The following is an 18,423-nucleotide window of genomic DNA, read 5'->3' as shown; positions in this document are numbered from 1 at the left end:
AGTCTAGGCTTTCCCTTGTTACTTATAATTCTCTCTTTTGAGCCACTTCGTTGGAGAATGGGAGGTGGGGGTTAACTTTAAGAGATGTCATAAGATTATGTCCATTATATGAAAATAAAGAACTGCCATGCTTTCATTGTTCTGTGTCCATCTGGAATTTTCTCGGTGTACCTATTCCTCACTATGAGAGAGAGAAGATGCTTCGTTAATAGAAAATGCTGTCTGAATGATGCTAAATATGGGATAGGAATATTAGTCAAGTTGCCACAACTCAATATTAGAGCCTGAATGTCAGGCTGTCTTGTACCCTGCTGTATATTTTTAGCAATAACCAGTACAATTACTATAATTGAGAGTCTGTCAGCATTTCCATTATAAACCTTGCTTTTGGGGGTTATAACTTGGCAGTTACAAATTTCATTGGGCAAAATCTTGGCACACAGGCTTGAATCCACAATGCAAATTTTTATTTTTCCAAGACTCTTTAGTCTCTTGTTCTTTCTGGGTTTCTGATACTCTATATATAGCTCTAGAGATGCTTAATCAGCTGAATTATAACTTTTTAACAAGCAGTTGGAACTTAAAATAGATTTGAATTTTTCTCTTTTCAAAATAAGAATTAACCACATTTTAAAGTTTATAAAACATATGTGGTCTATGTATAGTACCTTTTTTGTGTGCATAGTATCAGTATTGTGCCAGACTCCTATCACTTGAATTGGAGTTTCCATACAAAGGCTTGCATAGTAATGATTCCTTGCATTGCTAACATCTGGTAGTATTTTGCATTGCAATCATGCTACACATTGGCATGCTATTCCATTTGTGACCTCCAGGCTTGATTTTTTTGTATATTTTGTATGTAGGAATAAAACCACACACCAGGAAAAGGCTCCAACTGGTAGAAGATGCATCAGCATATATGCCTAGTGACTAAAATTGCCTTTAGCACATCACCCCAGTGCTCCATGCTATGCACTGGCTCACCATTGAATACAGAACAATTCAAAGTCTCTATCCTGATATTCAGAGTCCTTCATGGGATTGACCCTAGCTACTAAAGAGATTCCCTCTCCTTCTATAACCACGACCTCCACAAGTCATAGTGCAGGAGACAGAATTTACTGCATGTGGACTATTGAATTCTCTTCTGCAGGAGATTGTTACTTCTATTTTTAAATACTTGATGGGTACTCAGATATTACAATTAAAGGAGGCATATAAGTACTTGTGTAGAAATGCTTAAAGTTGAAGGAAGCGGTAGGAAACAAGTGATTTTGAATGGACTGAAGTGGATAATTCGAGATAGAAAGGATTTTTGATCATCACAACGTATAGAAAATTGGTTTCTTTGGATTCTTCATATCAAATGTCATTGACTGGAACTTGGCCTTTTGAAAGGAAAGAGCAGAACTCTAACTAAATTAATTCTGCATTTAAGACATTTTCAAGTCATTGTCATCACGAAATATAGCCATGATGATGATTAAGTTCACTGTACAGGGCCTCCAGTAGCTCTTTAACATCAGCTTAGTTCAGGGGTGCTCTACTCAACTTGTGTGTGTGTGTGTGTGTGTATATATATATATATATAATATATATGATTTTACTTCGGTCTCACATGCTCGTAATTCTTTATCTGACACCTTTTTAAATCACACTTTAATTGAACACACTTTGGGTGCAGAAATCTTCCTTGTTTCAGTATCAGCTCATACTCTGATCACTGCTGAAATCACTACTTCACAGTTTGTTCAATAATCATAGAGGTTTAACCAAACTTTTATTTAAAAATCTTTTCAAATAGATTTATTTTTGCAAATGTATCAAGCGCACTATGTATTTTGGAAGACATCTAATGCTTCTATATGAGGAGCTATAATTTCTTTATATTAAAAAAAAATCAGGGAAAACAATCTGTTTTATTTTTCAGTAATTTCCACCAATCCAGATGTTCTGGTAGCATTAGGAAAGGAAGAGGTAAGTGTCTTAGTTCATTACTTGTAAAAAACCTACTTGTAAGACGTTACTTCCTAGTTTCTTTTCATATGATTGGCTAGCCATAAGAAATTGTGTGTCTATTTGAGCACTATTAATTTTTTAACTTGCTTTTTCCTGAACCTTGTTGTTAGTACTGAATATTTTTAGATGTAGTGAAAATGATCTTTTTACCAGAACTTATTATATGGTGTCTTTTATGTTTAAGATATGATTTAAAAAAATGTGCTGTGCAGAAGAGGCAGTACTCTGAGTTCTGTAGGAATAATATATGCAAATATCTATTTGAGTTCTTCCAGACTGGGGGAGAAAGGACAAATAAAGAATGTGTTAGTGGTAGCATTTTAATATATTGGTTGGACATTGGTATGTAACATTAGCTGGGAATATTCTTGTGGCTATAACATTGAAATGAATAGTTATACTTTGGCTAACACATAAAGACACGTTTAGATTATATGGGTTTTGTTTAAAAATAACTTTTGCTTCACCTACCTTTTTGGTTTGGCTACCTCCCAGCAACTTTCCTCTGCCTTGTATCAGTCAGGCCAGGGAACCAAACTGCCAATACAAGTGCTCTTTTAACGAAAAGATTGGCTATGTATTTTCCTTTGAGTGAATATCCTCTCCAATACATGTTTGGTTTGACATTCCATTTTGTGGTTAGTTTAGCTGAGGGATACTGCATTTCTCATAAATCCTGGGTATATAAAACCCTTCTGCTCCTGGGGAATATTTTCTATATTTCATTTGTATTTGTTGTGAGCTAAATTTAAATTTTATTTTATTTTATAATTACATAATAAAGGGACTGTGATGGGGTGTATAGACCCCACACTGATGAGGAAGGTGCTAGACAGGGTACGGGGGCAGGGCTAGATGGGAGGCCTTTAAAAGGAAGGCAGCTGCAGTCAGCTGAGGTGAAGGAGCAGGATTGCTGAAAAGGAGACTGCTGGGATTACTCCTGGAGCCACAGGAGGAACTCCCATCTAGGAGCTCTTCACCCTGTCCCTACGGGGAGTGAAGTCCCGCAAAGGGTAAGGGCCTAGCTAAGAAGTAAGGAACTAGGGCCTTGCCAGAACCTCCCAGTGCAAGTAACTGGGCGCGATCAGGTTCTCCACCATCTGAGAGACAAACCTCAGGGAACTCCAATACAGGGACACACAATCATCTAAAGATAGTGTGTAGTGGACAGCCCCAAACTTATTAAGGGAGCCACATCAATCTCAAAAGGACAGAGAGCATCTCAGTGTTCGTCTTCAGTAAGCCATGCATCAACTAAGGACCCAGTCCAATAAGGTGTTGGATACTGCCCACTCCTATGTGGAGTGGATGGCCCGGAGCCTCTGACAGAGTCAAGCTCTAAATTTCTTTACTGAGAAATAGTCTGAAGTGAACCAGAATGCAGTGTCTTATTACTTGTACCATTTCCCTATCCAAGATACGAATACCTCATTCATCGTCCGTTTGATTAGTAAGAGTAATCACCCTTTCTTTGAGATGTTCTCACTTTGGAGTGCCGTAATTGTTGTTCTGCCAACTATTAGTTTTTTCAGTATACTATTATGTGAGATGTGGGTTGTTACTGATTTGTCTGTCAAGATAATTTTGGTTCCCGTCACTGTGGTATCTGAGTGATACCACAACAGCACTATCAGGTTTTGTTTTACATAGCACTAATAGAGTTGCATTTCTCCATAATATACACTTCAATATCCAATTTTGTAGTTGCAGAAAGTAGACCATGATCTTGAAATGGTGCTGTCTACAGTTCAGTCAAAGAATAAAAAGCTGAAGGAAGACATGAAAAGGTATAAAGTGAATTGAGCTTATGAATGCCATACAATTTTGTTAGAAAATCAAGTAAGAATCATTGTTTTGGTAGGTCTGAAAACTTCTAATTATCCATTGTTCCCCCTCTTATTTTTTTTCTCACTTTTTTATGTTTAAAGAGAACAGCAGTGGCTGGATGAGCAGCAGCAATTGGTAGATGCTCTTGATGTAACACATGAAGAAATGAAAAATCAAGTGGTACAATTTTCTGAAAAAAGGTATTTGTAGTGCTTTTTTCCAGCAAAAAGAGTGAAAGGATTGAATATTAGGATGACAATTAAAACAGATTTTAAAAATCTAGTATTAATGTTTGATATCTTTGGTAAAGATCAAATAATCAAGTAATAAAATACATTTGAAAACTAGGTTGCAAATATGCTACAGGCTGCACTTGCACTTTGTGATATTTGGGTTATTAATGCCATTCTTGTAGGAACAGTACCTTTTTATTGAATTACATGTCACATCAGTTAAACTTTATTTTTACATTGGGTTTTTAGAACGTTACAAGAACTGAAAAGTAAAATGCTGAAAATAAGGGCATATAAGGAAGAGCTCTTGAGTGCTCTGGGGGAGTTCCTAGAAGAACATTTTCCTCTCCCGGAAGAAGATGAAAGTGCTAAAAAGAAGAAAAAAGTATGATTTCTTTAAAATTATCAAATTTGAAAAGGTTTTATTAATTTTTCTTTAACTTGGTTTTATATAATTTTAAAGTCACAATGCTGGAATCCGTATTTAAGTCATACATGTAGTTTTGGTACCATTATACGAGGCACTGGTGAGACCTCATCTGGAATACTGTGTGCAATTCTGGTCTCCCACATTTAAGAAAGATAAATTCAAACTGGAGCATGTGCAGAGAAGGGCTACTAGGATGATCAGAGGAATGGAAAATCTACCTTATGAGAAGAGACTCAAAGAGCTTGGCTTGTTTAGCCTAACCAAACGAAGGCTGAAGGGGAGATATGATTGCTCTCTATAAATACATCAGAGTGATAAATACCAGAGAGGGAGAGGAGGTATTTAAGTTAAGTGCCAATGTTGACACGAGAGCAGATGGCTATAAACTGATCATCAACAAATTTAGGCTTGAAATTAGATGAAGATTTCTAACTATCAGAGGAGTGAAGTTCTGGAACAACCTTTCAAGGGGAGCAATGGGGGCAAAAAAACTAAGTGGCTTCAAGAATGAGCTTGATAAGTTCATGGAGTGGATGGTATGATGAGACTGCCTGCAGTAGTATATAGCTGATCTGTGACTACTAGTAGCAAATATCCTCAATGGCTGTTGATGGGATACTGGATGAGGAGAGCTCTGAGTTACTATAGAGAATTCTTTCCCAGTTACTTAGCTGTTGGGTCATGCTGAAATGCTCAGAGTCCAACTGACTGCCATATTTGTGGTCGTGAAGGAATTTTCTCCTAGGTCAGATTGGCAGAGACCCTGGGGGATTTTTGCCTTCCTCTGCAGCACGGGTCGCTGGTCACTTGCAGGTTTAAACTAGTGTAAATGGTGGATTCTCTGTAACTTGAAGTCTTTAAATCATGATTTGAGGACTTCAGTAACTTAGCCAGAGGTTATGGGTCTATTACAGGAGTGGGTGGGTGAGGTTCTGTGGCCTATAATGTGCAGGAGGTCAGACTAGATGATCATGATGGTCCCTTCTGACCTTAATGTCCAAGTCACTTCCTACAACTGTTCTTGTTGTCTAAGTGATACCTTTCAAAGTTTGATTATATCATAGAGGGCTGGTATGGGGGCTTAGTGAAACAAGTTCTGAATTAGTCTACCCTGCTCCCGTCTGGATAGTTTCATATTTTTCTTCAAAGACAAATTTTAATTCTTCAGCAATATTGTTGGCACAAAAGTGTTACAGAGAATAGTTTAGAATATTAACCTCAACTTCCTACTCAGGGAAACTGAGCTAAAAGTCATCTTTAAACTTTAGGGAAAATAGGCAGTCAGGGAGCATTTTAAATAATAAAATCAAAGTCCATAGTAAAATCAAATACTTTATCATTAATGTTTAAAAGAATAGCTACAAAAACTAAAAAACTAGTAAGGTTCTCAGTTGGGCTCTTGAGGACACTTGGGCCTTGTCTGTTCAGCATCAGGTTCCCAGAACCAGTATAGGGAATGGTTGAACTGCCCCTGAACTGAAAAAGAGAGACAGCTGCTTTCAGCCATGTTATAGCTGAAACCTTAATTTAATGTAATTTACATACTTTGTCCTTGTCTGAATTAGTAGTTAAACCATTTTCCACACTGCTTCAGAGGGACCCATTATTGACAACCATTGTCAGCAGCTGGTTCGTTTCATAGGCCACAATCTGGCAAACTCTTAAGCATATGCTTAACTTTAAGCATGAGTAATCCCATTGATCTTAGAGGCCTCTTGCATGCCTAATGCAGAGCTGCCAACTCTCCCTAACTTTTAATAATTCTCCCGATTTTTAAATGTGATTACAAAATTATCAAATCAGATATAAATCTATGAATTTTGCAAATATATCGAAAAATTAGGAAGATTATGTATGTGTTGCGTGTCATTCACCACTTGGGTCTGATGAACACAGTGCTGCATCTGCAGGGGTGGTGTTCTCCATTGCCAGCACCCCTGTGCAAGGGTGCCTGCAGCCTAGCCGTACACATGTCAAGTGCCACCATTGTGTCAGTCGGGCTGGGAGAGGCTTGCAGGGTAGCTCCTCAGTTGCATGGGTGAGCTCTCCTGGCAGGAGCCCAAAAAGTGGCTGCTGCATAACCAACCACCACAGGGAGCACGGAGCTCAGCTGAGAGCACAAGCAGCATGTGGCAGGGATGACATGCTGGCATCCCTGCAACTTCTCCCTCAGCATGACTACCAGTACCTGGGGCTGGATGGGCACCTCTGGGTATGTGACATTGCAAGCAGTTGCCTGCAGCACCAGTAAGTAACCACCACCCATCAAGCACATCTGGTATTGGTGCCTCGTCTCCATGAGCCAGCTGACACTGGGCAGCTACTCCTCTTTTACCCCCCAACCCCACCAAACAGCCCTCTTCATCCCTATCTCTTATCCCCCAACTCCACCCTAACAAGTCCCTTTCCCAGCTTTCTGAAACCCACCTAATCCTTCTTTCAACCCAGCCAGCAACTCCACTTCAGCATCCGGTGTCCCTCCGTCCCCTGAGGGCAGGATGACTCCCTCACAGCATACCATGAGAGAAATTTCTGAGGGCATTCCTGTCCCTGTGGCACATGCAAAGACTGCAGAGTGAGGATCATTCTGATAGGAGGCAAGCTGTGGCCATTTTGAATGGGTTGGCACACTGCAACCAAGCAAGCCACAGGCTGCGTGTTGCATTCTAACTGCTCTATGTGCCCCTGCTGGCACACTCCAGGTATCTAGAGCACAGTAATATAGTCCAGCAGAGTCTATGGGGGCTGTTGGAGTGCAACACACAACCTGTGGCTTGAGCGGTGAATCCACACTCCAAACCCCACTGACAAAATGAGCCAAATATGGCAAAATAAAAATGGAATGGTTTTAGAAATGCTTGCAAAGGACCGAGGATATAGCCAATATCATGGTCAGACCTCATCATGGCTGTTGATGTTACTAAATGTTACTTCAGTTTGTACGGCTGTTATTACTCTAACATTCACAGAAATGGACCTAAAATGCACTACAAGCTTTCATGGTTCTACCTGAGACACCCTATCTGTATTTGGCTTTGCAAATTTGGCACTTGAGACCACTTCAAGCAACCTCCTTAATTTTTTTCATAAACATCCATAAAAGTCTAAGTGCAAGGTTAGCATCTCTGCTAATGTTGAAGCATGTGATTCAAGATTGGGGTCTTAATATGGGCAGGCATGAGAATGAAATTGAAAATGCAGGATAACTCTCCAGTCTCAAAAGAAAGATGCACCCTTTTTGTCACACACAGCAGTCTGAAAGTTCACGTTACAAGAAATATTTTATATGTCAATTGTACTTGTGGGAAGGAAAAAGTATACTTTTTCCCATGTGGTGATGGCTATCTTGCTTTAAAGTGATGTAATTTATGATACTGGTTAAATTTGTCACACTACAGAATCTGAACTTAATTTAAGAAACTGTAAATATTTAACACCATTGGTCTACCAAAAATAAAGTCAAATCTCTCCTTTTTTTTTTTTTTTTTAATTTTGCAAGTATAAAAACGTCTTTAATGTTTGCGCTAACATCCTTAGGACTTAAAAGTAGCAAACCAATAATTTCTCTTTGTACAATTGTTTAAAATGTCTCCCATGCTGATACTCCATATGCCAATTCTAGCCTTAAGGCAAATCTTGAATCCAGTGCCCAGCCCAAGAAGTGAGATGCTGGGCAGGGGAGCAGGAAGAAAAACATCACCCAAGGCTGCAGAGTGTCTTTAGAACCACTCCATGGAGGCTGCTACAGCCAATAGGCTAATATAATCTCCACATCCCCTTCTCCCATTGTGCTACAGAGCCCTCCTCCTTGCACTATGGGATGTGTGTGCACCCCTTTGTGGCCCTTACCAAATATGGTCTCTGGTGCAGCTGAGTCTCAGAAGTGATGCTGTCAGGGGACCCTCCACAGTCGTGGAGGAAGGAGATAGGATTTGGCCTTATGTCAATTTTTATAAGTTCTTCCTCCACTCCAAAGTTGGGGTTTATCATAAATCCTGACCATCTTTTAACTTGTAAGACTCGTGAACTGGCTCTGTTACAAATGAAGACAACAGAGAGTCTTGTGGCACCTTTAAGACTAACAGATGTATTGGAGCATAAGCTTTCGTGAGTGAATGCCCACTTCGTCAGACGCACGTATTCACCCACAAAAGCTTATGCTCCAAAACATCTGTTAGTCTTAAAGGTGCCACAAGACTCTCTGTTGCTTTTTACAGACTAACATGGCTACCCCTCTGATAAATGAAGACAATTTCAAATAACATTAAACATTAAAAAAGGAAAACATTTAAAGAAAATCCTATGACAAAACTGAATTTTGTTTCTTGAACATAGTAAATGTATTTGGATAACCTCTAGAGGCTTAATCCAAAAAATATTAAATTGCAATATAAATTAAGAGTAAACATTAAGGCACTATGGACTGAACTCTTAAAACAAGATTACATCATTTTTGCAGTAATCACATGTTTACATCTCTTTGCCCAGAACTTTAGAAAATGTACTTAAAGGCATTGATCTTGTGACTTTTCTTACCAATCTTAGACACAGAATGAGTACTTTATACTCGCAGTCATGTTTAATAATAAGATGTTTGAATTAATAAAATGTGAATCCCATTCTTGACAGATGTAACATTTAATATCATCTTTTCAACTTAGTTTAAGAGAAACATTCATTTATGTTTAGAGTTTACATTGAATTTGTTGCTGAATATAGGATTAAAATATGTAACTTTAATATGATGACTCAATATTTTTAAATTTTAAAAAATCAGTTTATTCATTACTCTGAATTATTTGCATTGAAATTTTTCTTTGTCAATTAAGATTCTTTTCTGACTGTGTTAGAATTTGAACATCTTTTGTGTTGCTTTTGTAGAGTCTAGCTGAAGAACCAACTGTACAACTGGTAACGTTACATGAAATTTTAGAGGTAAAATGGTTGTGTGTGTGATGTCATTTTTTGTTTGTTTGTTACAATGCTCAAAATCGGAAATGGTATATAAGCAAAATGAATGATGGTGTGTGATAATATAATTAAAATAACTAAGATAATAGAAACAGTGTTCAAAAAAATCTTACTGGGTTCCTCTTTTAATCCCCAGGACATCCAAAGTAACTTTCTGGTACTAAACTCTTTAAAAATGTAAGCATAATTTAGCAAACTGATCCTACAATTTGAATTGGAAAATTATAGGCTTTTAAACTTCTAATTTTAAGATACAAAGTCAAACTTAAGTCATTTTTATATTCACTACTTTTTAAGTCAGGTTTTATAACTCTTAACTTAATGGTTCACATTAGAAAATAATATTAAAATGGTTTGGTTAAAAAAAAACCTGAACTAAAATGTTTAACTTTTTTATATTTTGTACTATTTGCATGTACATGGTTCTGAAATATAATGCAGCAACAAGTCAATTAATTTCTAATATATTCATATTGTTGGGTTATTTGATTTGATCTATAGGAATTGATACTTCTGTTTTTAGTGTGTGTATATGTATATAACAATAGGAGCCTGCTTGGCAATTAAAAAAAAATATATATATATATTTTTAATTGCCAAGCAGGCTCTTATTGTTGAATGGACACTCCTATTATAATTTGTAAAAACCCAAATAAATTATGAATTTGCAAGGCATAAATCTGATAGAGCTAATGGATGACAGCACCTTCTCTATCCTAAACTTAGTATTTGGGAATACAGGTTTTTTTAATAGGGATCTGTCTGAGCGAGACCTCCATGAAGAACAGCAGTTGTTCTGAGGGAAGGCCTGCGGAATTATAACATTCTGGTGTTTAGATGCTAAAATCCGGTCACTATGACATTGTTATGCTTAACTTGAAAGTGCAGACTGTGAGGTTTTTGTACTTATGTCATTAACTTCAACTTCATGTTACATGCCTCAAGTATTTCAGCATGCCTTTTAGTGCCAAATTAGGTAGAGCTTGAAAGCAAATCAGAAATTAAAGTAGCCAAATGAGTTAAGTCCTGTGGAAATATAATTTCAAAAAACTTATATCTTAAAATTACTCTTCATATTCCCTTAACTAATTTTAAACACCTGCAAAGTACTAAAAGACCCAGATGTCTGATTTCTGTTTGAAAGAATAAACTAGTCCCAGAAATTCAGACTTGTTTTTAATTTTAATTATCATAGCCTAAACTTTGAGTGTCACTGATCTTTGTTTTATGTTTTTGTTGAGCCATTTAGTGCTAGGTTCAGTGCCTGTTAAATTTCAAAACTGTTGTCTTAGAGAATAGTTTCTTAGGTCTGGTCTATACTACCCGCCTGAATCGGCGGGTAGAAATCGACCTCTCGGGGATCGATTTATCGCGTCCCGTCCCAGTGCACCAGAGAGGGAGAAACTTGCCTACCAGTACCCATAGAGAGGTGCGCTCACACCTTGTGACCATAGCACCTCCCTGGCTTCACAAGGCGGCGCCGCCCCAATCCTCCCTTAGTCCCTTCTTATCCTCCATGGCTGGAGTCAGAGCTCTGTGTGGTCTTAACCTCACGACCTCTCAATTAGTTTAGTTTTTCCCTTGTAGTATATAATTAGTAGTACCATAGTGTTAGTTATGTTAGTGTTAGAAATGGACTCAAGTGATTCAGGACTTTCTCCTGAAACTGCAACTGCTGGAGCAGGCTATGCGGCCTGCTTCGGTACTGAAGCCCTCGTCAAGTCGGAGATTGCCCTTGGGTTCCAAGAGTGCTGCGGTTTTATGTTCCGGAGCAGGTGCCTCTGCAAAGAAACAGAGGAGAGCTGTTCCCTGTCTACTCTGCCAAGGAGAAGGTTGCATAAGACCAATCAAAACCACTCCAGGTCTCAGGTAATTCTTCCACTTCCCAGGAAAAGCAGGAACTAGCACAAAGTTGGTGCCAGTGTATAGGATGGCACAAATACCTCTAACCCTTCCCCGGTATCGAGTAGGGAGGTTAGAAACACTGTACTGTTGACTCTTGTTCTGGCCACCAAGCATCTGTTGAGTCCAGTACCGATGAGGGAGATACTGGCATTGACTGTTTCCACATCAGCAGTGTACCAGGCAGCAACAGATCTCCTCTGCCTTTTGGTCCCAACCTCTCCTTTGGCCCAGGAGTTTGTCATGTCTGCGTCATCTATAGCCCCATCGATTGAACAAGCTGTTGAACCCTTGGGTCTGTCAGCACTACACCCCAGTGTTCCCTTTCCACAGGTTATGGAAGCAGGTCCAATGCCAGGATTGGTACAGGGGACCTTGGTACCAGGAATCTCCTCAGCACCACTGCAGTTGGCACCATGGTGGCTTTCACCGCTCAATGTTGGTATTGTCAGACACTCAGGTATCACTGCTGATCAGGATTGACACCACTTCTGGGACCAGCATGCTCGGTACCAATGGTACTGCTTCCATTGGCAGCACTGCTTCCTGCCTCGTTCTGGGGATGGACAAGTCCGATCAGTTACTCGCTCCCTCTAGTTTTTCTCTGTCCTCATCGCTGGGATCCTGAGGCTCCTCAGCATCTGAGTCAGGGTTGTCATCCTCTCACTCGCCATCACCTCACCAGCCTCAGGGGGAATTGATGGATTGGTACACGTCTCGTGGTCAGGACAGAGGCTGACTACCAATGCCTTATCCATGCTAGTGGCCTCCATGGAATCTGTGGGATACTCCTTTATTGGTGAGGTCCTACACTTTGTCTTGATTGAAGGCAAGATCTCCAGCCAGGGCTTTGGCAGTGACTATTGATCTGCCACAGGCCCAGGTATCTGTTATCCTCCCTGTGGAGCCTCCGGAGTCATCCTGCCACGGTCTATCAGCCCTGGAACAGAATCTGGTTTTGGATCAGTTAAGGACCTCCTCTTCATCTTTGGATGATTCTGTGCGGCCTGTCTCATTCTCCTCTTCCATACCAGAGAATTTTAAGGCATAGCAAGACCTTTTGTGGTTTGTAGTTGCTTCCGTCGGTTTTCAAGTGGAGTTCTTGCAAGAGAACACGCACAAATAGTGGATATCCTGTTGCCATCTGCCCCTGGGAGAGTCGCCATACTTATCAATTATGGGCTTCTTGAATTGGCTAAGGCACTCTGGAGCATGCCAGCTTTGGTATTGCCTGCGGCTAAGTACATAGCAAAGCTCCATTTCATTCCCGTATGGGAATTTGAGGTGTTTTATTCTCATTTGGTCCCAAATTCCCCTAGTTGCAACTGTGGTGAACCATAGCGCCTGACAGGGCAGGTTTATGTCCATCCCTAATGATAGTGACTCTAAATTATTGGCCCTCATAGACAGGAAGATTTACACCTTCTCTTCTTTAGAGATGCAAATTGCTAACCAGCAAGCCTTGTTGTCCAAGTACGATTTTGTTCACTGGACAGCTATGTCAAAGTGACGCAGACTCCAACGACATCTTAACTAGACCTCGCAGACACCTCGGCTAGGGTGATGGTCTCTGCGGTCACCAAGAGGAGGGCAAAACTGACAAGATACTGCAGTCCTTCAGTCCTTGGGGATGTACATGCCGGCAGTGTAAAGGCACCAATACGGCATTCAACAGCAGCGTTGTCTACAGCATACATTTGTCCAGCCTGTTCCTCCTCCTTGGCAATGAGACTACCCCAGAAAGAGGGATAGATCCCACAGCAGAAAGCAGTTAGGCTCTGAGTTCATCCAGTCCACACGCCACACATCCCAGTACCCATTTTGAGTCCTTGTTCCAGAGCACTGTTTCAGCCATTGCTTTCCCTCTCCTCATCCTCCCCAGTTTGGGGACAGGCTGGCTTGCTTTCCTAAGCACCATCAGATCAGGTTATGCCATCCAGTTCCTCTCCACACCTTCACTTCAGGGACCCCTCTCATGAGATACTGCTCCTCAAACAGGTCTGCTCTCTGCTGGTTTTGGGAGCAGTGGAGGAGGTTCTGCAGGAACATCACGTCATGACTTCTACTCCCAGTACTTCCTGATACCCAAAACCAAGGGAGGTGTAAGACCCACCCTTGACCTTCACAACCTCAACAAATATATCAGGTACATGAGTTCCTAATGGCCACTCTATTGACCATTTTCCCTACATTGTCTCAGAATGACTGGTTTGCTTCTTTGGACCTTCAGGATGCCTACTTTCATGTGCGGATTTTGCCAAGCCACAGAAAGATCTTTCTATTTGTCATGATGGAACGCCATTTTCAGTATGCAATACTTCCATTTGGCCTCTCTTCTCCTTCCCCCTCGGGACTTTACCAAATGCTGGCCGTTGTTATGGTGTATCTCAAGAGGAAGGGATGACTGGTTATGAGGGATGGATCCAGAGAGGAAGTTCGTGCTCATGTCAGCACCACACGGCGCTTGCTCGACCATCTGGTCATTAGCTTGTGGAATCCAGCCAATGCTGGCCTCTATCCAGGACATTTTGGAGTATCTGCTGCATCTTTTAGTCATTGGGGCTTGCATTTAGTTATTGAAAGTGCATCTGGCATTTCATCATATTGGTATTTCATCCCCCCCCGCCCCTTCAGTTTTCTCCAATAGCCAGATTCTTAAAAGGGCTTCTTTTTTTACATCCCCCCAGACCAAGAGCTGGTTCCTCTACAGGATCTTAACATGGTCCTAGCGGCCTTAATTGAACCACTGTTCAAGCCCTTGACATATTGTCCCTTCCCGCTTTTGTGTCAGAAAACTGCATTCCTGGTAGCAATAACATCTTCAAGGAGTGTGAGAAAGTTGCAGGCTCTGAGGAAAGAATCTCCTTATATATACAATTCTCCAAAGACAAAGTGGCTTTACGACTGCGTCCAAATTTTTTGTCTGAAGTGGTTTTTCAGTGTCATTTGAACCAGGTGGTATATTTACCTGCATTCTTTCCTAAGCAGCATTCATCTCTGGAGGAGCAGTGTCTCCCTACATTAGATGTCAGGCGATGTCTAACCTTTTATCTGTACAGGCCTAAACCGGTTTGTGCTTAACCTCCTTCGTTTGCGTAATGTGCAGAATGCATGAAGGGTCAAGCAGTCTCTTCACAGATGATCTCCAAATAGATAACATCATGCATCAAGACTGCATATGAAACAGCTTCAACTAATCCCCATCAGTGGGTGTGAGCTCATTCTTCAAGAGTCAAGCAATGTTCATAGCATTCCTGAGTGACGTTTCCATATTGGACATTTGCATGGCTGCTACATGGTCCTCGATGCATACATTTGCGAACCATTACACCATAACTGCATCTTCCAAGGTTGAGGCAAGCTTTGGTAGAATGGTCCTGCAGTCCTTGTTTAGGTAGACTTTGAGCACTGCCTCCTGCGGAGGACTGTTTGAGAGTCACCTAAGTGGAATACACAGCTGCATTTACTCAAAGAAATGGTTACTGGCTGTAAATGTGGTTCTTCTAGATGTGATGCAAATGTGTATTCCACAAACCACCCTCTGTCCCCTTTTGCATCGGAGTCTTGATTCTGGGCATTCAGTGTGAAGGAACTGAGGGAGGGTTGGGGTGGTGCCCCCTAATGTAGCCAGGGGAGGAGTTACAGCCACGAGGCATAAGTGCCACCTATCTATAGGTACTGCTTTGCAAGTTTCTGCAGTTCTGGTGTGCTGGGCGTGCAAACGGCTGAGTGGAATACAGTCTGCATCCATGTCTGCATCACATCTTGAAGCACCACACTTACAGCAAGTAACTGTTTCTTACTGTATATATTTTTTGCTATAGAGCAATACCAATAGTGACAACTATTTAATTGGAATCACATACATTACCAAGGCAAAGAATAGGTATACATACAAAAAATAAAAATTAGTTAAACCCCCAGTCCACTGTGGCAGCCATTCTTAGACACTCCTATAAGTGTTACATTATATTTTATCTTTGGATTTAACTTCATTTTGTATAGCAACTTTGCATAGACTCCTGCTTACGTGTTCCATTACTCCCCCTGTAGGAACATGTAATCCGCCAATACTGTTCCCTTAAATTCCCTTTGTAAATTTTTATCAGAAGTGCCTCAGGCCTTGGCTACACTAGCGCTGTACAACGCTGCAACTTGCTGCGCTCAGGGTGTGAAAATGCCCCCTCCCCCCGAGCGCAGCGAGTACAGCGCTGTAGGCGAGTGTAATCAGAGCCTGCTGTGCTGTACGCTCGCTCGCAGCGCTGCAAGCTATTCCCCTCGGAGAGGTGGAGTACATACAGCACTGCGAGACAGCTCTCGCAGCGCTGGCGGCGCAACTACACTTGCGCTTCACAGCATTTACTGTAGCCTGAGCTGTAGCCACAGCATTCCTGAGTGTAGCCAAGGCCTCAGTAAGTTTTCTTGTGCTGCTTCATACTCTAGAGATGTTGCATGTTTCTATGCACAGTGTAACATTCCTCCTTCAAATCTCTTCAGTGATGATTCCCATTCATGTTAAACTAAGAATTATTTTGAAAAAGAATTAACATGATGCTTATGGTACAAAAACAAGTATAAATAATTTAAATAAAATCAGGAGAGAGAGAGAGAGTGAATGATGGTAAAGGTTATTTCAGAATATGGGTGTTGCTGAGAAGTCTCACCAGCAACAGTTTATGAAAGATCATGAATTAATATTGTGAGAGATGAATAGAAGATATGGGGCAGGGAAGTACAGAGCAAACATTTTGGTAGATAGGCTGGAGCAAATCAGTGGAGTGTTTTGAAAGAAGGAAGGCAATTTTGATCTGAATATAAAATGAATGAGTCACCAATGAGGGTATTTGGAGATGAAGATTATGATGTATCTTTGTACTGGGAACAAGGCAGGCAGAAACATTCTGTATATGCTAAAGTCTGGAGAGCTAGAACTTGTAGAAGCCATAAAGAAGGGAGTTGCAGTAGCTAAGGTGAGTAGAGATGAAAGCATGAGAGGATTTAGGCTAACATGGCTGTCAAGGCAGTGGTGTTCACAAACAATATTGTGAAGATGGCAGTACGCAGATTTACAAATATATGGGTTCTAAGATCAGGAACAGAGACACCAGGCTGATGTTCAGATTGCATTTGACTCCACTGTCTGTAAAGTCTAGGTCAAGGAGAAAAAAAAAGACGGAATTGTTTGTGGGAACTTATCTTGGCTTGGGAGGGACGGAGGGATTTGTTTGAGATACATAACTGAAGGAAGTTGATTAATACATTGATTCACTTGCTCAAGACAAGCAAGTGCAGTAGATAGCGAGGAGATGACAAAGCATTAAAGATGTGAAAAGATATGCATCTTTGAGTATCATAACTGTAAAATTAGTAGTTAAGGTTAAAAGTAAATAGAAGATGACTGGAAAAGGGGAGCCGAAAGCCAAAAATAGAACCTTTTGGGACTCAGAAAGCAGTTTCTTGGCTCATGGTCAGATAATGGAAATTCCATTGTTTTAAGTCTGAAGAAAGGCGAGGGAGAAGGAGCCTTTGTTGGCAGAAGAGATCACTTGGGGAATTATATTGCAGTGAAATGAGAGAGGGGTGGTATCTGTTGGTGGGTATGAAAAAGAGAAAATATCTAAAATGAAGGTTTGCCTAACTTTCTCTCTAGCCTGTTAAACAAATACTAAATCTTAAATTGCTACATTGTCTTTGTGGGCTTTTATTTTAAAAACCAAATAAATTGCAGTTACATTCCATTATCTTTTGACTGAGCGGCTTGCATAACTAGATACATACCTAAAATCCAATATATGCTTTTGTTTTATTGGGGGGAAATTAGAATATTGTTGAATAAGGGAAGATAATCAACTTTAATTTTATATTCAACAGTTTCATACTTTAAAAGATCAATTAAACATTCTTTAATGAATAATTTCTATTTGGAACGGGCTTTGTATCTTTTAGGTAAGCAATTCTTATGACATCAATGTGTTCAGCTTTCCTTGATTAAAATTGATTAAAATCAACCTATTTTATGCATATTTTGAATCTCATTCTCTTGATCTTCCAGCGTCTTATAAACAAATTAATGAGTACACCACATGAACCATATTTGACAATCAGTGATTCGTTCTGGCCACCTTATGTTGAACTGCTGCTGCGGTATGGAATTGCACTGAGACATCCAGAGGATCCAAACAGAATACGCTTAGAAGCCTATCATCAGTAAAGACACCTTTGTGACTATTTAAAAAACAGAAATGTGTTGAATCAATAATCATACTTTAAAAATATATTTGTGTGTGTGTGTATATATATTCTTTGTGATATTTTATCGTAAGTCTTTGGGTGTTAATCTTTTCTGCTTGGACAATATTTTTTGACAAACCATACCTGTTTTAAGTGCAGTTACTTACAAAGCTTGTGGAATGACACAACTTTCTTTTAACTTCAAATTGTGATGGCCATTCATCCCATTAGTTGTTGTTTTTATGATAGGTGTTACAGTACTGTGAAATTAGATAGTGCTTGTATTCTGGAAAATTTTCAGACTGCTTAGATAAGACTCAAATTCAATTGCAGACAAAATTATTAAAGTTGCTTGGTTTTTGTTGATTAATTAAAAAAATAATGCTTTGCATATGGCATATTTGTTTTCTTATGTAACACTCCCTCAGGATTTGTCTACACTATCACTTTTGTTGGTAAAACTTTTGTTGGTTGGGTGTGTGGGAAAAAAAATACCCCAGACTGACAAAAGTGCCGGAGTGAACTACTCTCACTTGTTTGCTGTGGTTTAATTATGGGAGAGCTCTGTTCTGTTAGCATAGAGCAGCTACATGGGAGACCTTACAGCAGTGCAGCGGCACAGCTGTGCCACTGTAAGGTCTGTAGTGTAGACAAAAGCTGCTGTGTGGCTCCAATCCCCTTACTTCCTTTTAACATTTATGCTACACTTCTGTGCTAGGCTTGAACAATCCCAGTTCAGTTTGTAGGTTTGAAAATTAGCAGTGTGAATTTTAAAAAATGAAGAAATAACTTCTTCTCATTTGTTGC

At 40.1% G+C, this 18,423-nt stretch overlaps 1 protein-coding gene across 1 annotated transcript in view; it reads left to right on the top strand.

Annotated features, from left to right (window-relative positions):
• Window positions 1–17,660, top strand: part of CENPK (centromere protein K) — a 44,494-nt gene extending 26,834 nt beyond the window's left edge. Inside the window, exons 6-11 of the mRNA XM_034773663.1 lie at window positions 1,934–1,980; window positions 3,727–3,809; window positions 3,951–4,049; window positions 4,332–4,467; window positions 9,394–9,447; window positions 17,438–17,660. Of these exons, the coding sequence (XP_034629554.1) occupies window positions 1,934–1,980; window positions 3,727–3,809; window positions 3,951–4,049; window positions 4,332–4,467; window positions 9,394–9,447; window positions 17,438–17,596 (578 nt within the window). The 3' untranslated portion in view covers window positions 17,597–17,660. The remainder of the gene's footprint in view (window positions 1–1,933; window positions 1,981–3,726; window positions 3,810–3,950; window positions 4,050–4,331; window positions 4,468–9,393; window positions 9,448–17,437) is intronic.
• The last annotated feature ends 763 nt before the right edge of the window (window positions 17,661–18,423 follow it).

This window comes from Trachemys scripta, chromosome 6 (genome assembly GCF_013100865.1).
Source record: "Trachemys scripta elegans isolate TJP31775 chromosome 6, CAS_Tse_1.0, whole genome shotgun sequence".
NCBI classification, from domain to species: Eukaryota; Metazoa; Chordata; order Testudines; family Emydidae; genus Trachemys; species Trachemys scripta.
This window is presented reverse-complemented; position numbering and strand designations above follow the sequence as displayed.